Source organism: Carcharhinus amblyrhynchos, unplaced genomic scaffold, assembly GCF_965287045.1.
Source record: "Carcharhinus amblyrhynchos unplaced genomic scaffold, sCarAmb.v2.hapA chromosome_140, whole genome shotgun sequence".
Classification (NCBI taxonomy): Eukaryota; Metazoa; Chordata; class Chondrichthyes; order Carcharhiniformes; family Carcharhinidae; genus Carcharhinus; species Carcharhinus amblyrhynchos.
This window is the reverse complement of record NW_027649880.1, coordinates 113,712-140,144: the sequence shown is the minus strand read 5'-3', so window position 1 is coordinate 140,144 and position 26,433 is coordinate 113,712. Positions and strand designations below refer to the sequence as shown.

The 26,433-nt window shown below is 47.9% G+C and overlaps 1 protein-coding gene across 1 annotated transcript in view; it reads right to left on the bottom strand.

Annotated features, from left to right (window-relative positions):
- The window catches only part of LOC145338689 (membrane-associated guanylate kinase, WW and PDZ domain-containing protein 3-like), a 62,304-nt gene that overhangs the window by 23,547 nt on the left and 12,324 nt on the right, over window positions 1-26,433 (bottom strand). Inside the window, exons 3-10 of the mRNA XM_080183086.1 lie at window positions 19,815-19,934; window positions 16,352-16,534; window positions 13,465-13,624; window positions 10,773-10,810; window positions 9,613-9,792; window positions 7,583-8,032; window positions 4,832-5,125; window positions 1,217-1,393 (exon numbers count right to left, since the gene is read on the bottom strand). Of these exons, the coding sequence (XP_080039212.1) occupies window positions 1,217-1,393; window positions 4,832-5,125; window positions 7,583-8,032; window positions 9,613-9,792; window positions 10,773-10,810; window positions 13,465-13,624; window positions 16,352-16,534; window positions 19,815-19,934 (1,602 nt within the window). The remainder of the gene's footprint in view (window positions 1-1,216; window positions 1,394-4,831; window positions 5,126-7,582; window positions 8,033-9,612; window positions 9,793-10,772; window positions 10,811-13,464; window positions 13,625-16,351; window positions 16,535-19,814; window positions 19,935-26,433) is intronic.

The window sequence follows — 26,433 nt, the reverse complement described above, 5'->3', positions numbered from 1 at the left end:
CAGACCTTGGGGGTGTGTATCCACAGATCTGTGAAGCTAGCAGGGCAGGTAGATAAGGTGGTTAAGCAGGCATATGGGATACTTCCCGTTATTAGCCAAGAGATAGAATGGATTAGCAACAGTGCATCTCCTTCTCTATAATACATACACTCCTCAAGACATCACTATTTATTTCCCAAAGTTCCCTAACATCCATGCTTTTCTCAAAAGTATATACTGATAAGAAATATTTATTTAGGATCTCACCCATTTCTTGTGGATCTGCACATACATGACCTTGTTGATCCTTAACAGGCCCTACTCTCTTCCTTGTTACTCTTCTGTCCTTCATGTATTTGTAGAAGCCCTTTGGATTCTCCTTTGCTTTATCTGCCAAAACAATCTTGTGTTCCCTTTTTGCCCTCCTGATTTCTCTCTTAACTCTTCTCCTTCACCCACTATACTCTTAAAGGGATTCACTTGATCTCAGCTGCCTATACATATCATGTGCCTCTTTCTTCTTCTTGACCAGGACTTCAATATCCCGAGTCATGCAGGATTCCCTACTTCTGCCAGCCTTGCTCTTCACTCTAACAAGAATGTGTTTACCCTGATACATGGTTAACACATTTTTGAAAGCCTGCCACTTACCAGACTTCCCTCTGCCTTCCCACAGCCTTCCCCAATTAACTTTTGAAAATTCCTGCCTGATACCACCAAAATTGGCATGTGTATGTGTGTGTGTGCATGCATGCTTGTGTGTGTGTTGGAAGAGTGTGCGTGTGTGTGTGTGTGTTGAAGGTGTATGTGTGTGTGTGTGTATGTTGTAAGTGTGTGTGTGTGTTGGAGATATGTGTGTGTGATGGAACTGTGTGTGGGTGTGTGTGTCTATGTGTGTGTTGGAGGGGTGTGTGTGTCTGTATGTATGTGTTGGAGGTGTGTGCATGTGTGTGTATGTTGGAGGTGTGTGTATGTGTGTTGGAGGTGTATGTGTGTTTTGGAGTTGTGCATGTGTGTATATTGGAAGTGTGTGTGTGTGCATGTTGGAGGCTGTGTGTGTGTGCGCGTGTGTGTGTCGGAGGGCTGATTTATGCAGAGCTCTCAACAGCTGAAGTGAAGCATAATTTCTAGCTCTGTGCATTCCAGGCCAACACTGAGATTTTTTTTTGACTGATTTATGTCTGGTCCCGTGGATTGGGTCTCAAGGTCACGGGGACAATGGTAGTCTCTCACACACCGTTACATTCCCGAGTCCCGAGATGTGGCTTCCTGCTGCTGCTGCCTCCTTTGTCCTTGACCAGGAGAGATCGTCCATCATGCGTCGGCCTGCGATCTCCCACCTGAGAGGTCTCATGACGTTCTGGAAAGTTGGTGTTGGCTGGATGGCTGGTCTTCAGGGGAATGAAGGCACTGGCTGAGGAAATCATACAAACCATGGTAATAAACCTTTCCACCCTGGGTTACACAGAGAATCGCTGTATAAACCACACACATACACATTAAGGCACACACACATTAACACACACACACACACACACACACAATGAGCATAAAAACATAGAAAATAGGAGGAGGCCATTCAGCCCTTTGAGACTGCTCTACCATTCATTATGATCATGGCTGATAATCCAACTCAATAGCCTGATCCTGTCTGTCCCCATCTTCTTTGAAGCCCTTGCCTCAAATGTGATATCTAACTTCTTTGAAAACTTTCAATGTTTTAGCCTCAACTATTTTCTGCAGTAGCAAATTTGATAGAGACCACACACACACACACTTAACACACACATATACTAACACCCACATACAACACAGACAAATACACAAACACTAACACAAACATACACAAACATTTATATAAACACACACGCACACAAATCCACACAAAAATACTCACACATAGAATCATAGAATCCCTACAGTGCAGAAAGAGGCCATTAGGCTCATCGAGTTTGCACTGATCACAATCCCCTCCCAGGTCCAATCTCCACTTATTTACCATACGCACTCCCTGACACTAAGGGGCAATTTAGCATGGCCAATCAACCTAACCTGTGCATCTTTGGACTGTGGGAGGAAATGGGAGCATCCGGAGGAAACCCACGCAGAAGGGGAGAATGCGCAAGTTCCACACAGTCCCCCAGGCTGCAAATCGAACCTGGGCCTGGGCGCTGTGAGGCAGCAATGCTAACCACTGTATTGCACACATGAATACACTCACAAACAAATACATGCACAAACACTAATGCAAATACAAACACAAGCATTAATGCACACACACACACAAATACACACACACATAAACACACACACACAAATACACTAAAACATATAGATACACACGCGTGTATCTGTGTTATACAAAGAACATTACAGCACAGGAACAGACCCTTCGGTCCACCCAGCCTGCACCGATCACATTATCTTATCTAGGCCAACTGCTTGTATCTCTGTGAGTCTATCCAGAGAAGTTTTAAATGTTGTCTGCCTCAACCAGCTCACTTGGCAGTACATTCCAGGCCCCTGTGTAAAAAACTTCCCCCCCCGCACATCTCCACTGATCTTGAACTTGTGCCCCCTTGTAATTGTCATTTCTGCCCTGGGAAAAAGCTCCCAACTGTTCACCTTATCTATGCCTCTCATAATTTTATAAACTTCTATCAGGTTGCCTCTCAGCTTCTGTCTTTTCCTGGAGAACAATCCCAGTTTATTCAATCTCTCCTCATACCTAATCCCCTTCATACCAGGCAATATCCTGGTAAACCTTTCCTGTACTCCCTCCCTCCATGTCCTTCTGGTAGTGTGGTGACGAGAATTGGACACAGTATTCCAAATGTAGCCTAACCAACATTTTATGCAAATACAAACACAATGTTTAATATAACTGCAACTTAAGTTGCCAATTTTTATATTCAATACCCTGGCTGATGAAGGCAAGCATGCCACATACTTTCTTCACCACCTTTTCCACTTCTGCTGCCACTTCTAAGGATCTGTGGACCCGTACTCCCAGATCTCTAACAAACATTAACAGAAACATACACTAACATGCAAACACATAAACACACATGCACACAAATCCACACAGAAATGCAGACATGAATACACACTCACAAATACACAACTAACATAGAGATACACACACAAATATACACACACACACACAAAAACACAGGTAGTCACACAAGTACACTAACACACACATACTGTGAATAAAAACTGTTCACTCTGGTGTGTACAGATTATCTTTACAAACCTCACACTTCACTATTACCAAACCCTGGTGATACAAGGAGCCTCTGCGGAAATGGTAAATAAAATTGGAGTCCCCCTCAGTTCCTTGGAGTTCCAGTTTATAATGAACAGCGCCTCACTGAAGACTCACTATTCACCAACTCTCACACTAGCTGGATCAAAGCCTTACGTTTAAATTGGGTGATTTTCCTCAGCGCTGTCTGCGCTTGCTCGAACATCCTTCTCATCTCTGGGAGGCAATCCTGCTTGATGACGGTAATGCTGCCTTCCTGGCCCTGTTTTCTGGCTCACCGGGCTGCAGTACATGAGGGTTCCCTTATCTGCATAGTAATGGTCACAGCCTGTGCTGCTCCAGCGCTCACAACATCACAAGACTGAGCTCACACCAGCCTTGGTTAGCTCGTATTCTCACCCTCCCTCCCACTGTCAATCTGAACCCCACACAGCAGGGCAGGCACAGATCCAGCCCTGGAGAGATCACCATTCTGAGCTGCGCTGGCAATGCTGGGGTTCACAATGGAGAGATAGGGATCAGGACCCCTATGTGAGAGAGGTGAACAGAAACAGCTTTCATGTTCAATATGATACCCTCCTGGATAAATATCCTGCCAGGATGTTAACTCTTGATTAGCCAGCCTGGTGAGCTGCCATCTGGATGATGGAAGTGGAGGAGATTAGGGAGCATTAGTACAGGTGGTATAGGTGGCACCCTCATAACAGAAGGGTTGAATTATTTAAATCTGACAACAGGCAGATACAGAACACTCCAAACCCACTCTCTCCCCATAGTCCTGTATCAATCCCCAGACTAATCCCATTGTCCTACTCTCTCCCCATAGCCCTGTATCAATCCCGACTAATCCCACTGTCCTACTCTCTCCCCATGATCTGTCTCAATCCCAAATTAATCCCACTGTCCTACTCTCTCCATAGCCTTGCATTAATCCCAAACTAACCCTACTATCTTACTCTTTCCCCATAACCTGTATCAATCTCAAACTAATCCCACTGCCCAGCTGTCTCCCCAATGCCCTGTATTAATCCCCAAACTAATACCACTGTCCTACTCTCTCCCCATAGCCCTGTATCAACTGCCAAACTAATCACACTGCCCTGCGCACTCTTCATAGCCCTATATTAATCCCCAAACTAATTCCACTGTCTCACTCTCTCCCCATAGTCCTGTATTAATCCCTAAATTAATCCCACTGCCCCACCCTCTCCCCATAGCCCTGTATCAATCCCAAATTAATTATATTGCCTCACTCTCTCTCCATATCCCTATATCAATCCCAAATTAACATTTTGATCTTTTACCCAGTGATGCCGGTGCCTGCCATCTTACCCAGTGATGCCAGTGCCTGCCATCTTACCCAGTGATGCCAGTGCCTGCCATCTTACCCAGTGACGCCAGTGCCTGCCATCTTACCCAGTGACGCCAGTGCCTGCCATCTTACCCAGTGACGCCAGTGCCTGCCATCTTACCCAGTGACGCCAGTGCCTGCCATCTTACCCAGTGATGCCAGTGCCTGCCATCTTACCCAGTGATGCCAGTGCCTGCCATCTTACCCAGTGATGCCAGTGCCTGCCATCTTACCCAGTGATGCCTTGTCTCCGAATGCACTCTGTGATGCAACTGCGAAGACCTCAGATCCCTCTTCCTCCCACTGAGAGTGAATGTCCGTTTGTGTTTGGCTACTTATAGTCTTCTCTTGTGTCTGACTGCGGGGGGACTCCAGGTCCTGTTGTCCAGAGCTGACATCAATGGCTGGCAGCCTATCTGTGTGTCTGTTTCCACGCTCTGCGGTCCCGGACTGCAGCTGAGTTGAACCATCAGCCAAAGACTTTGTGGAATTGGGCGAGTGCGGTGTGCCAGTTAGGGGGACCTCCACTGCAGTGAAGAAAGAAGCAATCTCTTATCCTTCTATACCCTAATAACACGCTTCCCGCTGCCCCAGCAACCCCATACCCAACTCCATTCAGCATGGAGTGAGACTGACTGATATACCCTAATAACACACTTCTCACTTCCCCAGTGATACCTATACCCCAAAAAGCACATCCAGAATAGAACGAACATTGCCAATATACACCCTTTTACAGAGTCTCCCAATCTGAGACCTCTTTTATAGAGAGAGTCTCCCCATCAAAAACCACTTTTATAGAGAAAGTCTCCCCATCAGAGACCCCTTTTATGGTCTCCCTCATCAGAGATCCCTTTTATAGAGTCTCCCCATCAGAGGCGCCCTTCATCCAGAGAGTCTCCCCCATCAGAGGTGCCCTTCATCCAGAGAGTCTCCCACAAGAGTCCCCTTTTATTGAGACAGTCTCCCCATCAGAGACCCCTTTTAAAGAGAAGTTCTCCCCATCAGAGACCCTTTTCGTAGAGTTTCCCCATCAGAGACCAGTTTTATCGAGAGTCAAATAACTTCCTAGAAATGCTGAGAGTCGAGTGAGAAGGAGGAATTGCCAGGAATTTAGTACTATTAAAAAGGCTTTGAAGTAATTAATGGTACTGAAAGCTGATAAATCTCTAGGGGTCTGATAGTCTACATCTCAGGCGGCATTGAAATGATGGATGTGTTAGTTATCATTTTCCAAAGCTCTATAGATTCTGGAACAGTCCTGGCAGATTGGAGCCTGGCAAGTTTAACCATGCTATTTAAAGAAAGGACAGAGAGAGAAAACAGGGCATTACAGACCAGTTAACCAAACATCAGCAGTGGGGAAAATGCTGGAATCTATTATCAAGGATGCGATAACAGGATACAGAGAAAATATCAACAGGTTTAGACAAAATCAACATGCATTCATGAAAGGGAATTGGCAAACCAACTGGAGTTTTGTTTGAGGATGTAACTAATAGAATAATTAAGGGAGAACCAGTGGATGTGGTGCATTTGGATTTTCAGAAATCTTTTGATAATGTCCCACATAAGCGGTTCATGTACAAAATTAAAGTGCATGGGATTGGGTAATATATTGGCGTGGATTGAGAATTGGTTAGCAGACAGGAAACAGACAGTAAGAATAAATGAGTCTTTGTGGAAGTGGCTGGCAGTGACTAGTGGGGCTCCACAGGGATCAGTGTTGGGACTCCAGTTATTCACCATATACATCAATGATTTGGATGAGGAAACTGTTATCATTTTCAAATTTACTAATGACACAAACGTTGGTGGGAATGTGAGTGGTGTGGAGGATGTTAACAGGCTTCAAGGTGATTTAGACAAGTTGAATGTGTGGACAAATGTGTAGCAGATTCAGTATAATATGGATGAATATGAAGTTCTCCACTTTGAATGGAGATACGGAATAGCAGAGTGTTATTTAAAAGGTAACAGGTTGGGAACTGTTGATACACAAATGGCCTTAGTGCACAAGTCACTGAAAGCTAGCATGAAGGTACAGCGAGCAATTATAGAGTCATAGAGATATACAGCACAGAAACTGGCTCTTTGGCCCAAATTGTCCATGCTGACCAGGTTTCCTAAACTGAAATGGTCTCATTTGCCTGTGTTTGGCCTATATCTCTCTAAACCTTCCCAAAAATGAACCTGTCCAAATGTATTTTAAATTTTGGAATTGTACCCACCTCAACCACCTCCTCTGACAACTCATTCCATACACGCATCATCCTCTGTGTGAAAAGGGTTGCCTCTTAGTTCCCTTTTAAATCTTTCCCCTCTCACCTTAAACCTATCCCTCTAGTACTGGACTCCCCTACCCTGCGGAAAAGACCTTGGCTATTCACCTTACCTATGCCCCTCATGATTTTATAAACCTCTATAAGGTCACCCCTCATCCTGTTATGTTGCAGTGAAAGAAGTCCCAGCCTATTCAGCCTCTCCATATTATTCAAAGCTTCCAGTCCCAGCAACATCCTTGTAAATCCTTTTTTTGCACCCTTTCTGTTTAATAACATCCTTCCTATACAGGGTGACCAAAATGATACACAGTAGTCCAGATGTGGCCTTACCAATGTCTTGTACAGTTGTAACATAACATCCCAACTCCTGTACTCAACGCTCTTACCGATGAAAGCAAGTGTGCCAAACGCCTTCTTCACTACTCTGTCTACCTGTGACACCACATTCGAGGAACTATGTACCTACACCCCCAAGGTCTCTCTGTTCAGCAACACTCCCGAGAGTCCTACCATTAATTGTGTAAGTCCTCGTTAGTTAGGAAGGCAAATGGTATGTTGGCCTTCGTTACAAGGAGACTTGAAAAGAGGAGCAAGGATGCCTTACTGCAGCTCGACAGGGCTTTCTAAGACCACATCTGGAGTATTGTGTGCAGTTTTGGTCTCCTTATCTAAAAAAGTTATACTTAAGCTTTGACTCACCTGCCCTCTGGACCAAGAGGATCACATCTCCTGCCCGGGTGTGTGTCTGGAGTACTTCCTCCAGCTTCTGGTCACTCAGTGGCCGCACCCGCTCCCCGTTCACCTTGACAATGAGGTCGCCCTCCCGCAGGTCCGGACAGACGCGCCTGTCGCTGATGCCTGTCACTCTGGCGTAGCCGCCGGTGCCCCGAGTCACTGCGAAGCCCGGCCCCCTGCTGCTCTGCATGACGGCCACGGGCAGCATGGCTAGGCCAGGGGCAGGGGGGCCGCCGGTGGCCCGTGCATTGACCTCGGCCAGCAGGTGGGGCTCCACGTTGTAGAGAGGCTGGTAGCCACGCCGTAGGTGCAGCTCTGCCCCTGCACCCTCTGGGATAGCCTGGAAGACCTGCACCACCTGGCTATGTGTGTAGCCCAGGACTGAGGTCTTGTCAATCGCCACAATCACGTCATCTGCAGCCAATAGAGAACAGGATTAGCCAGCCATGCTCCACCCTCAGAATCAACACCATTCTCTTCCAGTGAGTCTCCTCAAACTCTTTCCTTCATGCTGGACTTCCTGCTTCACCCTCCATCAGCCTCCTCCCACTCCCCCCTCCCCCCTCATCTCTCCCCTAGCCTCCAAATTCTTCTGCTCCCCTCGCCCATTTCCCATGGGAGCCAGTTCCACATTCATCCCGCTCTCTGAATAAGGGAGCTTCTCCTGAATTCCCGATCATATGTATTAAGCTTCCGGCTCCCTAGCTCTGGATCCTCATGACACCTGGGAACACCTTCTCTGCACCAACCTTATCCATGCACTCTCAATGTTTTGAAAATCTCAATCAGGTCATCCCAGTAAGAAAAGGAGACTGGGACTGTGCACAGGACTCCCAGTGGGATATAGAGACTGGAACTGTGCACGATATTTGCAGTGAGATATGGATACCGGAACAGTGCACAGAATTCCCAGTGGCATACAGAGACCAGAACTGTGCACGGTATTTCCAGTGGGATATGGAGAGTGGAACTGTGCACAATATTCCCAGTGGGCCATGGGGACTGGAACTGTGCATAGTATTCCCAATGGGATATGGAGAATGGGTCTATGAGCAGTAGTTCCAGTGGGATATGGAAACTGGGTCTGTGAACAGTATTCCCAGTGGGATATGGAGATGAGAACTGTGCACTGTATTCCAAGTGAGATATGGCGTCCGGAACCGTGCACAGGATTCTCAGTGGGATATGGAGACTGAAAATGTGCACAGCATTCCCAATGGGATGTGGGGACTGGAACTGTGCACAGTATTCTCAGTGGAATATGGAGATCAGAATTGTGCACAATATTCCCAGAGGGACATGGAGACCTGAATTGATCACAGTATTCCCAGTGGGATATGGAAAACGTAACTATGCACAGTATTCCAAGTGGGATATGGAGCCGGAAACAATGTGTAGTACTCCAGGTGGGCTATGGGCCGATCCCTGTTCCCCCTGAAATTAGAAATAGAATATCCCCGCTCCCTATCTTCGAATCATAGAATCCATAGAATTCCTACAGTGCAGAGGAGGCCATTCGGGCCATCGAGTCTGCCCACTAACACAATCCCACCCAGGCTCTTTCCTTGTGACCCCACCTAATCCCCTGACACTAACTGACAATCCCACCCAGACCTGTTATCCCTAACTCCAAGTATTTACACCGCTAAACCCCTAATCTATACATCTTGGGGCATTCGTGTCAATTTAGCATCCATCTAAACTGCACATCCTTGGGAGGAAACTGGAGCAACCGGAGGAAACCCACGCAGACACGGGGAGAACGTGCAAACTCCACACAGACAGTGACCTAAGGTGGGAATCGAACCTGTGTTCACTGGCAACTAATTATGAGTCCGAGTCTCGAATCCCCTTTCCCACTCTTACCCACACAAACATCCCGGATTTGGGAAGCCTAATTGTCGCTCCTAATAAATGCCGCAAATCAAACTGAACAATCTAGAACATAAGTGGCTTATCTCACACCCCCTGATGGTGCAGTCGGGGTTACTCACGGACTTGCACGTCTCCGCTCCGATCGGCTGGACCACCCACCACCACACTGACAATCTGCAGCAGCTCCGTCGGACGGTTGCCGCCGGCGATGGTGAAGCCAAAGGTGTTGTTGGTCTTGGTGACAGTGGTAAACACAGAGTGACCAAGCATCAGAGAGACGTCCGGCAATAAGCGATTATCTGTAGAGAGAGAGGACGGCAGAGAGGGAGGGGAGATGGGGGGGGGCGGGAGAGAGAGAGAGAGATAGAGAGATAGAGAGAGAGAGAGAGAGAGTGATAGAGAGAGAGAGGATGGCGGAGAGGGAGGACAGAGAAATGGAGACAGAGAATGGTGGAAAGGAAGGGGAGACAGGGAAAGATGGAGAGAGAGAGATGGAGAGAGAGGATGGTGGAGAGGGAGGTGAGACAGGGAGAGAGGGACAGTGATAGAGAGGATGATGGAGAGGGAAGAGAAACGGAGAAAGAGAGATGGAGAGACAGGATGGCGTGAGGGAGGAGAGACAGGAAGAGAGAGAGATGGAGAAAGAGAGGACAGGGGAGAGCGAGAAGAGACAGGGGGAGAGAGAGAGAGAGAGAGATAGATAGAGAGGATGGGGGAGGGGGGGCAGGCAGAGGGGGGGGGCAGGCAGAGGGGGGGGCAGGCAGAGGGGGGGGCAGGCAGAGGGGGGGGCAGGCAGAGGGGGGAGTGAGGGGGACAGTGTGCGTATGGAGACAGATGGAGTGGTGAGAGGGGGGAGAAAGGAGACAGTAGGAAGGGAGAGAAGAGAAAGGAAGGAAAGGGAGTGAAAGGAGAGAGAGAGAGAGCAATGAGGCAATAGAGTGCAAAAAATGAGGAGAAAGGGAGGGGGAGATGAAAAAGAGGAAGAGAGACAGAAGTGAGACAGAGGAGAAAGAGATGAAGAAAGCAAAATTGAGAGAGAACAAGATGGAGGAGAAATGGAAGGGAATGCAATGGCAGTGAAAAAAAACTGGTGAACAAATGATTGTAATTTGCATATTAACAGATATGATCAGTAAAGTGGAGATAATATTGAGGACAAATTGCACGTTGTGTGTTTCAATGTTACCTGCTGTACATTAAAGTATAGACAGTCAGAATCAGGGACCAACTCATTCCCCAAACACTATCTATGGGGAATACAGTGTGGATGACCACTTACCATTTCCTCTGTTTGACAGATATTGTTTGTTTTCATGGCTGCAAAAAATGAACACAAACATGAAACTTTAAATACGCAAGTTAAGGTGTTACAGTGAGGGGTGTGGGATATATCAGAGTGTTACAGTGAGGGGTGTGGGATATATCAGAGTGTTACAGTGAGGGGTGTGGGATATATCAGAGTGTTACAGTGAGGGGTGTGGGCATATCAGAGTCTTACAGTGAGGGGTGTGGGATATATCAGAGTGTCACAGTGAAGGGTGTGGGATATATCAGAGTGTCACAGTGAAGGGTGTGGGATATATGAGAGTTACAGTGAGGGGTGTGGGATATATCAAGAGTGTTACAGTGAGGGGTGTGGGGTATATCAGAGTGTTACAGTGAGGGGTATGGGATACATCAGTGTTACAATGAGGGGTGTGGGATATATCAGAGTTACAGTGAGGGGTGTGGGATATATCAGAGTGTTACAGTGAGGGGTGTGGGATATATCAGAGTGTTACAGTGAGGGGTGTGGGATATATCAAGAGTGTTACAGTGAGGGGTGTGGGATATATCAGTGTCACAGTGAGGGGTGTGGGATATATCAGAGCTATAGTGAGGTGTGTGGGATATATCAGAGTGTTACAGTGAGAGGTGTGGGATATGTCAGAGTGTTACAGTGAGGGGTGTGGGATATATCAGAGTGTTACAGTGAGGGGTGTGGGATATATCAGAGTGTTACAGTGAGGGGTGTGGGATATATCAGAGTGTTACAGTGAGGGGTGTGGGATATATCAGAGTGTTACAGTGAGGGGTGTGGGATATATCAGAGTGTTACAGTGAGGGGTGTGGGATATATCAAGAGTGTTACAGTGAGGGGTGTGGGATATATCAAGAGTGTTACAGTGAGGGGTGTGAGGTATATCAGAGTGTTACAGTGAGGGGTGTGGGATATATCAGAGTGTTACTGTGAGGGGTGTGGGATATATCAGAGTGTTACAGTGAGGGGTGTGGGATATATCAAGAGTGTTACAGTGAGGGGTGTGAGGTATATCAGAGTGTTACAGTGAGGGGTGTGGGATATATCAGTGTTACAGTGAGGGGTGTGGGATATATCAGTGTTACAGTGAGGGGTGTGGGATATATCAGTGTTACAGTGAGGGGTGTGGGATATATCAGAGTGTTACAATGAGGGGTGTGGGGTATATCAGTGTTACAGTGACGGGTGTGGGATATATCAGAGTTACAGTGAGGGCTGTGGGATATATCGGCGTTACATGAGGGGTGTGGGATATATCAGAGTAAAGTAAAGCAAAGTTAATTTATTAGTCTTAAGTAAGGCTTACATTAAGACTGCAATGAAGTTTTGGTGAAATTCCCTGAGTTGCCACACTCCGGTACCTGTTCCAGTCAGTGCATCTAACCGGCACCGCTTTCAGACTGTAGGAGGAAACCAGAACACCCGGAGAAAATCCATGCAGACATGGGGAGAATGCGCAAACTCCACACAGACAGTGACCCAAGCTGGGAATCAAACCCAGGTCGCTGGCGCTGTGAGACAACAGTGCTAACCACTATGCCACATGCTGCCTGTACAGTCAGGGTGTATCAGTGTTATAATAAGGGGTATTATGAAAGATCAGTGTTACAGAGAGGGGTGTGGGATATATCAGAGTGTTACAGTGAGGGGTGTGGGGTATATCAGAGTGTTACAGTGAGGGGTGTGGGATATATCAGTGTTACAGTGAGGGGTGTGGGATATATCAGAGTGTTACAGTGAGGGGTGTGGGGTATATCAGAGTGTTACAGTGAGGGCTGTGGGATATATCAAAGTAAAGTAAAGCAAAGTTTATTTATTAGTCACAAGAAAGGCTTACATTAACACTGCAATGAAGTTACTGAGAAATTCCCCAAGTCCCACACTCCGGTGCCTGTTCTGGTCAATGCACCTAACCAGCACGTCTTTCAGACTGTAGGAGGAAACCGGAATACCTGAAGGAAACGCATGCAGACATGAGGAGAATGTGCAAGCTCTACACAGACAGTGACCCAAGCTGGAAATTAAAACCGGGTTGCTGGCGCTGTGAGGCAGCAGCACTAACCACTGTGCCACCTTGCTGCCTTTACAGTCAGGGGTGTGCAGTACATCAGTGTTACAATAAAGGGTGCTTGACACATCAGTGTTTCAGTGAGAGGTGTGGGATATATCAAAGTGTTACAGTGAGGGGTGTGGGATATATCAGAGTGTTACAGTAAGGGGTGCGGGATATATCAGAGTGTTACAGTGAGGGGTGTGGGATATATCAGAGTGTTACAGTGAGGGGTGTGGGGTATATCAGTGTTACAGTGAGGGGTGTGGGATATATCAGTGTTACAGTGAGGGGTGTGGGATATATCAGTGTGTTACAGTGAGGGGTGTGGGATATATCAGTGTTACAGTGAGGGGTGTGGGATATATCAGTGTTACAGTGAGGGGTGTGGGATATATCAGTCTGTTACAGTGAGGGGTGTGGGGTATATCAGAGTGTTACAGTGAGGGGTGTGGGATATATCAGAGTGTTACAGTGAGGGGTGTGGGGTATATCAGAGTGTTACAGTGAGGAGTGTGGGATATATCAGAGTGTTACAGTGAGGGGTGTGGGGTATATCAGTGTGTTTCAGTGAGAGATGTGGGGGGTGTAAAACATACATACTCATTACATAGTGTTTACCTTGTGGAATTGTTGGCTTGTGTGCCATTCATTGTGTTTGTTGTCATGTCGCGTTCCTCACTCCCCTCCATTTGCTTTGTAACGCCATTTCCAGTGGGTGCTGCACTCTGATTGGTGCTCAAGCCAGTCACATGACCATTGCTTGTTGCAGCTGTTGAACCTATCAACGAATCACAGTGTCAGAAATAAATCAGCGACCCGGGGGGGTCCCGGGACAACCGCCTGACCCGGGGGGGGGGGGCGGGTCCCGGGACAACCGCCTGACCCGGGGGGGGGGGTCCCGGGACAACCGCCTGACCCGGGGGGGTCCCGGGACAACCGCCTGACCCGGGCAGTCCCTGGACAACCGCCTGACCCGGGGGGACCCCGGGACAACCGCCTGACCCGGGCAGTCCCTGGACAACCGCCTGACCCGGGGGGACCCCAGACAACCGCCTGACCCGGGGGGGTTCCGGGACAACTGCCTGACCCAGGGGGACCCCAGACAACCGCCTGACCCGGGGGGACCCCAGACAACCGCCTGACCCGGGGGGGTTCCGGAACAACTGCCTGACCCAGGGGGACCCCGGACAACCGCATGACCCCGGGATCCCCGGATAACCGCGTGACCTGGGGGTCCCCGGATAACCGTGTGATCCGGGACAAAGAACATAGAAGAAGGAACAGGCCGTTTGGCCCTCCAAGCCTGTGCCGATCATGATGCCCGAAGTGAACTAAAAATAACCTTCTGCCCTTACTTGGTCGGTATCCCTCTATTCTCTCCCTAATCTTGTATCCATCCAGATGTCTCTTAAATGTTGCTAATGTGTCTGCTTCCACCACCTCCTCTTCCAACAGTTCCAGACACCCGCTATTCTGTGTGAAAAATTTCCCCCGCACATCTCCCTTAAACTTTCCCCCTCTCACCTTTGTAATTGACATTTCCACCCTGGGAAAAAGCCTCTGACTATCCGTCCTGTCTATGCATCTCAATTTTTATAGTCTTTCCAGTGAAAAAAATCCTAGTTTATTCAACCTCTCTTCATTGCCAACACCCTCGAGGCTAGGCAACATCCTGGTGAACCTCCTTTGTACTCTCTCCAAAGCTTCCACGTCCCTCTGGGAGTGTGGTGACCAGAACTGCATGCAATACTCCAAATGCAGCCTAACCAAGGTTTTATATAGCTGCAACATGATTTCCCAACTCCTGTACTCAATGCCCTGGCTGATGAAGGCAAGAATGCCAAATGTCTTTTTAACCACCTGTGTTGCTGCTTTTAGCGAACTGTGGACCTGCACGCCCAGATCCCTCTGAATGTTAATGTTCCTCGGGATTCTGCCATTTCCAGCATAATGCACACCTAAATTTGATCCTCCAAAATGTATCGCCTTATATTCGTCCGGGTTAAAATCCACCTGCCATTTTTGTGCCCAAGTCTCCAATCTATCCATATCCTGTTGTATCCTTTGACAATCCCCGGCACTGTCAGCAACTCCACCAATCTTTGTGTAAACCACAGATTTACTAATCACACCACCCACATTTTCCTCCAGATCATTTATATATACTACAAACAACAGAGGTCCCAGCACTGATCCCTGTGGAATACCACTAGCTGGATCCCCATTCTGAAAAATACCCTTCCACCTCTACTCTCTGTCTTCTGTGACCAAGCCAGTTCTGTATCCATTTAGACAACCCAGCCAGAATCGCATGTGATTTTAGTTTTTATACCATTCTGCCATGTGGGAATTCTAAAAGCATTGCTAAAGTCCATACAAACTACATCCACAACCCTTCCCGCATCAATAATCTTTGTCACCTCTTCAAAAAACTCAATCAAGTTGATGAGACATGACTTTCCCCGTACAAAACCATGCTGCCCGTCACTAACTAGTTCATTTTCTTCCGAAAGGTCTGATTTCTGGACAATCCCAATATCAGGCTTCCTGTACAAGAGCTCAATCCCCTGTGACAGTCCCGTGCAGGAGCTGGAATGCCCAATTGGTGCCTGAAAACATCCAAACAATGAATCCATGAATCCTCCAGCCCCACTGATTACCCATTCCATTCACCTCCCGGCCTTCCTTTCTCCCACCTTGAGCCCCTGGCCTGGATCTTCCATCCCCTTCCTCCAACCCACTCAGACTCTCTGATCACAGCAAAAGCCACAACTGGAGCAAGGGCCTGGCTTCTGCAGGCGGCTAGAGCCTGGGCCTGCTGGAGGCGGCTGGAGCCTGGGCCTGCTGGAGGCGGCTGGAGCCTGGGCCTGCTGGAGGCGGCTGGAGCCTGGGCCTGCTGGAGGCGGCTGGAGCCTGGGCCTGCTGGAGGCGGCTGGAGCCTGGGCCTGCTGGAGGCGGCTGGAGCCTGGGCCTGCTGGAGGCGGCTGGAGCCTGGGCCTGCTGGAGGCGGCTGGAGCCTGGGCCTGCTGGAGGCGGCTGGAGCCTGGGCCTGCTGGAGGCGGCTGGAGCCTGGGCCTGCTGGAGGCGGCTGGAGCCTGGGCCTGCTGGAGGCGGCTGGAGCCTGGGCCTGCTGGAGGCGGCTGGAGCCTGGGCCTGCTGGAGGCGGCTGGAGCCTGGGCCTGCTGGAGGCGGCTGGAGCCTGGGCCTGCTGGAGGCGGCTGGAGCCTGGGCCTGCTGGAGGCGGCTGGAGCCTGGGCCTGCTGGGGGCGGCTGGAGCCTGGGCCGGCTGGAGCCTGGGCCTGCTGGGGGCGGCTGGAGCCTGGGCCTGCTGGGGGCGGCTGGAGCCTGGGCCTGTTGTGGCAGCTGGATCCTGACCAGATTTCCTCCAGGCAGTGCCACCCCTTGCACACCCCAATCCCTCAATGACCCAGACACCCAAACTGCTGGGGGTAGCAAATTGCTTCGATGCGAGGTATCAGACTGGGCAGAAAGACAGGCAGCTCACCTGGGTGTGTGGAGGTCTCCTGCAGCTCTCCCGCCCGACTCCCTGGGCCCTCGTCCTTGCCAGGCCGCTTTTCCAAATTGATGAATGACTTGCTGCGTGAGGCATGCCTCAGCATGGAAGGCTCCAGGATTAAAGGACCATCCATGGGAAGACTTGGGGGCACAGGTGTCCCATAATAGTTTCCTAACATCAGAACAGAGAATCAGAGTGAAACCAACATGGTATATACTCTCTCTGCAGTGCTCCCATCAAAACACTACCAGGGCGGGTTCAGCACGGGGTTAGATACAGAGTAAAGCTCCCTCTACACTGTCCCCATCAAACACTCCCAGGACAGGTACAGCACGGGGTTAGATACAGAGTAAATCTCCCTCTACACTGTCCCCATCAAACACTCCCAGGACAGGTACAGCACGGGGTTAGATACAGAGTAAAGCTCCCTCTACACTGTCCCCCATCAAACACTCCCAGGACAGGTACAGCACGGGGTTAGATACAGAGTAAATCTCCCTCTACACTGTCCCCATCAAACACTCCCAGGACAGGTACAGCATGGGGTTAGACACAGAGTAAAGCTCCCTCTACACTGTCCCCCATCAAACACTCCCAGGACAGGTACAGCACGGGGTTAGATACAGAGTAAATCTCCCTCTACGCTGTCCCCATCAAACACTCCCAGGACAGGTACAGCATGGGGTTAGACACAGAGTAAAGCTCCCTCTACACTGTCCCCATCAAACACTCCCAGGACAGGTACAGCACGGGGTTAGATACAGAGTAAAGCTCCCTCTACACTGTCCCCATCAAACACTCTCAGGACAGGTACAGCACGGGATTAGATACAGAGTAAAGCTCCCTTTCACACTACCCCCATCAAACACTCCCAGGACAGGTACAGCAGGGGGTTAGATACAGAGTAAAGCTTCCTCAACACTATCCCCATCAAACAGTCCCAGGACAAGTACAGCACGGGATTAGATGCAGAGTAAAACTCCCGCTACACTGTCCCCATCAAACACTCCCAGGACAGATTTTGACTGGAGGAAGTTACAGAGATAGATACAGGTTATATACATCATATATACTACTGTAGTAAGAAATCTCACAACACCTGGTTAAAGTCCATCAGATTCATTTGGAATGACAAGCTTCTGGAGCGCTGCTCCTTCCTATAGAATCCACAGAATCCTACAGTGCAGAAGGAGGCCATTTGGCCCATTGAGTCTGCACCAATCATAATCCCACTCAGGCCCTAACCCCATGCATTTACCCTAGTTAGTCACCAAGCCTGACAACCAAGAGGGAATTTAACATGACCAATCCATCTAACCAACACATCTTTGGACTGTGGGAGGAAACCCACGCAGACACAGGAAGAATGTGCAAACTCCGTGCAGACAGTGACACACAGTTTACAGAATACTGATTAGAATGCAAGTATTTATATGCCTTTACATGTGCCTTTATATGCCCTGTTTCTGATCAGAACTCTCCACTCACCTGACGAAGGAACAGCGTTCCGAAAGCTTGTGGTGTTTACTACCAAATAAACCTGTTGGACTTTAATCTGGTGTTGTGAGACTTCTTACTGCGTTTACCCCAGTCCAACACCAGCATCTCCACATTGTGGCAACAGTGGCAAGCATTCAAAAAGTATAATTTCCCAATAATGAGATCAGCAGCCATTCAGATAGAACCAGCTGTAAATCGCCTTATCAGTAGGAAGCAGATTACTGAGATGACAGAGATCTTTGGAGGTGAACATATGCTAATTTCTAGATTCACAGGGTTTGAGAGATGTAGACAGCCAAATACACAGAATGAGGAGTTAAAGAGTTAAAATGGTATAATTATCAGCACCCTCAGAAGCAGGCAGGCAGTTTACATCCAACAGTCGAGAGACCAGGTTACAATTCACAGCCAGAAGGCTAGGCCCACATCTAAGTGTTGGAGCCAAGGTATATAAAAACCTTTATAAGGCAGTTTAAATGTCTTCACTGGACCAGCAAAAATGTTTCTCAGCCCTGTATTGTGTGGCAACTATAAGCTGGATTTGACTTACGGATTTATTTAACTTGGAAGTTGTTTGGGAAGATGAAAGATGAATTCAGGGATCGTAGATACATTTTATTTTAGTTATTTATTATCACAAGTAGGCTTACATTAACGTTGCACTGAAGTTATTGTAAAAATCCCCTGGTCGGCACACTGGGCAGCATGGAGAAGGTTACAGAGAAAGGGAGGGTTGCAGAGGTTGAAGGTGGATACAGAGATAGGGAGGGTAATAGAGGCTGGAGGAAGTTATAGCACTGGTTAGCACTGTGCCACCATACCCAATGCACCCATATGCACTGTACCTGAACAGGCGCTGGAGTGTGGTGGCTAGGGGATTCTCACACTGACTTCATTGCAGTGTTAATGTAAGCCTATTAAAAAGTAAACTTAAAAAATACTTAACGCACTCGGCACCTGTTCAGGTACACTGAAGGAGACTTTAGCATGGACAATGCACCTAACCAGCATGTCTTTCAGACTGTGGGAGGAGACCAGAGCACCCAGAGGAAACCCGCAGACACCACACAGACAGTGAATCAAGCTGGGAATCGAACTCAGGTCCTTTGGTGCTTTGAGGCAGCAGTGCTAACCACTGTACCACCACATAAACTGTGTGTGTTTTTGGTGATTAATATACTTAATTGAGTATTTTTGTCCTGTTCATATTTGTCTTTCCTTTAATTCAATAAAATTCTTTAATACCTGTTATATGATGACTGGACTGGTTCTTCTCACTGGGGTTTCACAGTGTTCCTCGCAACATTCCAAAAACAGAACTATGCAACATCACAAACCAGTGTTTCAATTTGGGACAACTTCGCACATAACATCAGTATAGTTTGTGGCAACAGGGATAGGGAGGGTGTAGCGGCTGGGAGGATGGTACAGAGATAGGGTAGGTTGTAGTGGCTGAAGGACTTTACAGAGTCGGGGAGAGTTGTAGAGGCTGGAGGAAGTTACAGAGAAAGAGAGAGTCGCAGAGATTAAGAGATAGGGAGGATTGCAGAGGTTGAAGGAGATTACAAAGATAGGGGAAGCTGCAGAGGTTGAAGGAGGCTAGAGAGATAGGGAAGGTTATAGAGGCTGGAGGAAGTTATAGTGACAGGGTCATAGGGAATGGAGGAGTTACAGAGATAGAGGGACCGGTTACAGAGATAGGGAGGGCTGCTACAGAGAGTAAGTTCTTTACATGGAGGGTTGTGAATCTTTGGAATTCTCTACCCTATATGAGTGTGGATGCTCAGTCAGAGTATGGTTAAAGCAGAGATTGCTAGATAATATAAAGGATTATGGGGATAGTGTGTGTAAAAGGCATTGAGGTGTTCGATCAGCCATGACTGTATTAAATGGCAGAGCAGGCTTGAAGGGTTCCTTCATGCCGTGGTGATGGGAGCAAGGAGAGGATTACCTTCAAACTTTCCACTCTCCAGAAGTCCACCCGCCCTCTCCAGGGCCTGAAACTCTGACAGGGTGATGAAATGGTAGTCGACATCTGGAACTTCCCCATCCCGAGGAGCCCTGGTCGTACCTGTCGGAACAAAATGGGACACATCAGTCCATGGGAGGTCACCAGAAGGAGAAGCGAAGGAGGCCACTCTACCCCTTCAACCAGCTACTAGAGGAGGTCATAGTGCAGTGACTCAGGCATTGACATTTTTAACCTGGGGTGGGGGGGGGGGGGGGGGGGGGGGGGGGGGTGGGCAGGGGTTCTGATTGGCTCCTGTCAAACCCCGCCCCCCCCACCCCAAACCCCATTCCGGCCCATTCTTTCCACGATGGTGGAGTCAACATTTATTTCACAATTGAAAAATAATTATTTGCTCATATATCAGGTGGCAGTTTGTGGGATCTTGCTATGACCAGTATAGGTAGCGGCATTTCCTGCATTAAAACAGAGACTGTTCTCTGATTGAAGCATCTCTTTAGATGGCAAGAGCTCCACAAACTCCCGAGGTCTCGTAATCCAGTAACCCAGGCCAATGCTCTGGGTACAGGGAGTTTGTAACTCCCCACAGCAGGCAGTTGAATTTGAATTTAGTTAATAAAATCTCCATTTAAAAGCTAGTAATGGTGACCATGAAATCATTTTGCATTTTTGTTAAAAACCCACCTGGATCACTAATGTTCTTTAGGGAAGGAAATCTGCCGTCTTACCCGATCTGGCCTAGATGTGACTCCAGGCCCACAGCCATGGGTGGCGTGGTGGCATAGTGGTTAGCACTACTGCCTCACAGCGCCAGGGACCCAGGTTCGATTCCTGGCTTGGGTCACTGTCTGTGTGGAGTGTGCACATTCTCCCCGTGTCTGCGAGGGTTTTCTCTGGGTGCTCTAGTTTCCTCCCACAGTCTGAAAGACGGGCTGGTTAGGTGCATTGACCCAAATAGGCGCTGGACTGTGGCAACCAGGGGAATTTCATAATAACTTCATTGCAGTGTTAATGTAATCATAGAATCATACAACGCTACAGTGCAGACAGAGGCCCATCAGCCCATTGAGTCTGCACCGAACACAATCCCACCCAGGCCCTATCCCCATATCCCTACACATTATACCTACTAATCCCTCTAACCTACACATCCCTGGACACTAAGGGGCAATTTCTTAGCATGGCCAATCAACCTAACCCGCACATCTTTGGACTGTGGGAGGAAACCGGAGTACCCGGAGGAAACCCACACAGACACGAGGAGAATGTGCAAACTCCAAAGTCTTACTTGTGACTAATAAATAAACTATAGTTGACTCTTAACTGCCCTCTGAAATGGCTCCAGCTAGTCACTCAGTTACATCGAGAAGTTCATAAGGAACGAAACCGAATGGACCATGTGGCATCAGCCTAGGCACTGAAAACAATTCTGGCAAACCCAGCCCTGTTGATCCTGCTGCGTCCACCGTATGAACATCTGGGGGCTTGTGTCAAAATTGGGAGAGCTGTCCCACAGACTAGTTGAGCAACAGCCTGACGTGGTCATACTCATGGAATCATATCTTACAGATAATGTCCCAGACTCCATCACCATTCCTGGGTATGTCCTGTCCCACTGGTAGGGCAGAGCCAGCAGAGGTGGCAGGTAGCATGGTGGTATACGGTCGGGGGGGAATTGCCATGGGAGTCCTCAACATCAACTCTGGAACCAATAAAACCTCATGGCACCAGGTCAAACATGGGGAAGGAAATCTGCTGATTACCACGTACCATCCCTCCTCAGCTGATGAATCAGTTCCGCTTCATGTTGAACGCCACTTGGAGGGAGCGCTGAGGGTGATAAGGGCAGAATGTGCTCTGGGTGGCAACTTCAACATCCATCACCAAGAGTAACTCGGTAGTTCCACCACAGGCTGAGGTTAGACTGGAACTGCGGCACGCGGTGAGGGAACCAACAAGAGGGGAAAACATACTTGACCTCACCCTCACCAACCTGCCTGCCACGGACACATCTGCCCATGACCGTATCGGTAGGAGTGCACAGTCCTTGTGGAGGCGAAGCCCCATCTTTACATTGAGGATACTCTCTGCCATGTTGTATGGCACTAACACTGTGTTAAATGGGATAGACATCGAACAGATTCAACAACTCAAGACTGGGTCATTAGCGGCAGCAGAATTGTACTCAACCACAATCTGTAACCTCTTGGCCCCACACAATCATTACCAACAACTTAGGGGAGCAATCATGATTCGATAAAGAGTGCAGGAGGGCATGTCAGGAGGAACACTAGGTATATCTAAAAATGAGGAGTCAGCCTGATGAAGCTACAGCACAAGATTACTTGCATGCCAAACAGCATAAACAGCAAGTGATAGGCAGAGCTAAGTGGTCCCGCAGCCAACAGATAAGATCTAAGCTCTGCAGTCCTGCCACATCCAGCCATGAATGGTGATAGACAATTAAACAACTCACTGGGGGAGGAGTCTCCACAAATATCCCCATATCCTCAATGATGGAGGAGCCCAGCGCATCAGTGCAAAAGATAAGGCTGAAGCAGTTGGGACAATCTTCAGTCAGAAGTGTCGAGTGGATGATCCATGGGAAACTAGAGTACGATGACAGGCGCTGAGTGTCACAAGGACTGAGTGCTAAGTTGGGGATTCATTGCAAGGTTGGGGGTGGCGGGGAGAGAAAGAGGGGTTGCTTTTTATGCCTGTCATGGCCTCTTAACGATTTCCCAAAGTTGTACAAGTGAACAATGTATTTGCATGAGGATGTATATTTCTTACTCTTGGAGCGAGTGAGTCGATTTAAAATAACCTAAGAACAAAGCCTCTTGTCAATGAGCAGAGTGGTATATGAATTTCAGTGTCAGTGTGATGCCAGGTGTGAAGACCATCCATCGCAATAATGAATTGGTGCAGGGAAGAGAGAGGGGTTCCTTGCTTTTATAGTACTGCAGATGTGGCACTTTTAGCTGCACAGTTACTTGCCAGTGATTTTCAAATGCTTCTCCTTTGCTCCCTGCGTTGAAGTTCTGGTTTGCTTCTCTGAAAAAGCCTCAAGGAGTATCTGTCTCATAGGCAGTCTGAAGTAAAGATAGCTGCTTGTGTTGAGTCACTGTTCAATACAAGACAGGTGGTAATGTCATTTTGTGATCTCCTGACCACTTGTAGTTGTCAAAAGGGTCAATTCTTTTCACACCTTAAATTGCTTATCGATTAAAGTCTTTATTTGAAGGAATGACTCACAGTCAATGGATCTTATTTATACTAGTGGGACATCCATTGTATTTCAAATGTCTTTTCTTGGTATGCCTGCTTGACAGCTTGACAACACTGCAGATCAGAGGACTCCTGGCAGTCATCTATGGTTTGTGCCCCTGGTGTGAGAAAGGATGAACTGACTCCCTTTCTTTGTTCAATGTTCCCTCAGTTTGTTTCAACAAGATTACTTCAAAATGGGTTTGCAGATACCCTTTTCACAGTCCCAATATCAAACCAGGCTTCCTCAAGTTAAAGCAGAGTGAGTTTATTACGTTATAAACATGAGGAATATACTAAAACACATGCAGCTACATTCACACGGATTAGAAATGAGAATTGGATCTATAAATAAGGTTTTCAAAAATATATACGAATCAGTCTTTGGCTTGTCCGTAGTAGGGAGTTTATGTTGGAATGTTGCAGCCGTTGCATTTTGGGATTCCAGTAGCGCTGACTTCAGCAGTTGAATATTTGGTTTTTGAGATTCCTGCGTCCAGCAGTTCAGCCAAGAAGTTTCCTGGCTTCCTTTTCAACTGTAGCCTTGATTGTCAAGACAAACCAAGTCAATCATAGAGATAATGTTACCTACAAAACCTTTGCAAGGCTGTCTGCTGCTGTCTTTTCTCTTGTGTCACACACTCCATCGCACCCAGCACTAGTTTATACTGACCACTTTTTGCAGCCAGCCTTTATCCCAGCCTCTTGTATGTCCCTGGAAGATGCACATCCACAATACTGGGAATGTTATTTACAGGATAACATTCCTGTTGAGATGATAATCAGTCCCCGTTATCTCCACAGGAGATGGCAGTTGGCTTCCTGCATGGCTTCCGTGCCTTTTCTATGTCCATGTCAGGAAACAGAGTATGGTATTCCACTGTTTCTCTCTCTCAGTATCACCCTACATTTCCACAAGTTACACGTTCGGGTGGCACAGTGGTTAAGCACATCTCACAGTTCAATTCTGACCTAGGCTTCCTGTATGTGTGGAGTTTGCACGTTCTCCCAGTGTCAGTGTGAGGTTCCTCTGGGTATCCCGGTTTTCTTCCACAGTCCAAAGATGTGCAGATTAGGGTTAGGTTGATTGGCCATGCTAAATTAACCCCAGTGTCAGGGGATTGGCAGGATAAATATGTGGGATTACGGGAATAGCACCTGGGGGGGGGAATTGTGGTTGGTGCAGACTTGATGGGCTGAATGGCATCCTTCAGCACTGTAGGGATTCTATGATCTTTGATTTACACGTCCATTTTTAAAAACACAGATCTTATTTGAAAGTTCAATATGTCTGTATGTAATTCAGGGTTTTTCTCCATCATTGTAACACTTACTCCTTCACTGGAATGAAATGAAATGCCAAAACAACAAGCACCCTCACACACACATTCATTCTCTTAACAATAGTCAACGTTATCTTTCCAGTTCTTATTGGATCAAATCAGATTTGATTTCCCATTTTGTGGAGCTGAGCTGTTCTGGTCAGGCTTAACTCTTTGCCTATCTCTGTAACCCATGAATTGGCTGATTCAAACCCAGGCACTTCTAGAGGCCTCTTTGCCGCATCTAGTTTACTAGGGCTTTTCCCTGGATGGGTTTCCCTGCTATCCTATCCATGCAGTCTATACACTCTGCCTTCCTTGTGGCAGACTCTCCTCACTCCCCTTTTTGATTGAGGAGTAGATCTTCCTCTACCATGGTACAAGGACCCAGAGGAGGGGGCACCACCACCCTCAGGTGGAGGTTCAGTTCCTGCTTTACCTCTGGGTGGCTCGTCAACTGGGTGAGGTGTCACCTTAACTCTCTTTAAGCCAAGTTGGGAACTTTTCTCCTCCACTTTTAAACTCACCATAGAGCACCCCCCCCCACCCCCCCCTCCAAGCTTCCAATCTGTGGCCTTTGGGTTGGGAAGGGGTGGCTCCCTCACATGTCTAGTGCCCTTGAAATTTTCCATTGACTGCTGGGTCATTATTGTCCTTTGTTATCCTGGAAACTTGTATTCCCTTCACCCGTTCCATATCTCCCGCAACATCACTGCCCCCAAGTGGGCGTTTGGCTCCTGTTGTATTCCCTTGTGACTCATCAGCTTGGTGAGGCATCATCCTCACCAACTGCTTCTCGGCTTGGGAGTAGTGGGGGGGAAACCTCATTCCCATTTATCATTAAACTGTCTGCCAAACGGGTCACTGCCCCCTTAAACCCTCCTTGTGAAACCTTACAGGTCTCTCATTTGAGGTCTTCTATTAGTGCTGGCCAAGCCTTGACCAGTCTAACTCTGCAGCTGGGTGGAACACCTCTCTGTTGCCTGACTGTCTCAGAGCTCGCCTGGTACCTACTTAATGCTTATTAACTCAATTTCCAGGCCATCCTCTTTACCTGGTTTAAATTTCACCGGTTTCGCCCAGATATTTAGTTACTGCACAAACCTAAAGTTGGCCTTTTCTTTTAACTTCCAGAAACTCCAAGGCTCATTGGTTCCATTGCTTTCTCTGGGGCCCCTGAGTTCTCTCCAGCTCTCTGCCTAGCTGCAGACTTGTTGGTCTGTTCTCCACCACTTTGATTGCAATTAGTCCTCGCCTTGCTACTCCAGCCCTTACTGCTGTGCTAACCACTCTAAGAATTCAGAACCACTCAGGGTTCCCCTGTATCCCTGCAGATCCTGGCTGGCTTTCTCCAGCGATGTTTCCGGACTTCTGGAAGTATTTTTCTGCGGGATTCCTCTATCTCCCCATCCAGTTCATGCACTCTTCTTCGAACAGCTTCTGCCCTTCAAACTCTCTCTTTTTCATCTCTTCTTGCTTGCTAACTCTTGGAGTTCTCAGTCTTTTCCTCTCTGCTCCATTTGTGTTCTCAGCAATTCTACTTCTTTCCCTAGTCCAGTCCTCACCCGAAAGATCCCCCCCCGCTAGTCTGGTTCACAATGTAATCTTCCAACCAGGTGTTGTAATATTACACACCTCACAATCTCTACTCCGAAGTGCCTAGGTAACTCTTGGAGGGTGTCACAAGGATTGAGACGTGACAGAAAATATTTATTCAACAACTGGAGTGTTTTAGAAAGTCATTTCTTTCCATCTGTGCTAATAAAAGTGGAGAACAGCTGAGCTAACACTTAGTTCAGCCACTCATGATGCCTTGCAGCAATTTCAAGGTAGCAATGGATAAAAGCAAATTACTGCGGATGCTGAAATCTGAAACCAAAAGAGAAAATGCTGGAAAATCTTAGCAGGTCTGGCAGCATCTGTAAGGAGAGAAAAGAACTGGCAAAAGGTCATCTGGACTCGAAACGTCAGCTGAGATTTTCCAGCATTTTCTCTCTTTGGGTTCAAGGTAA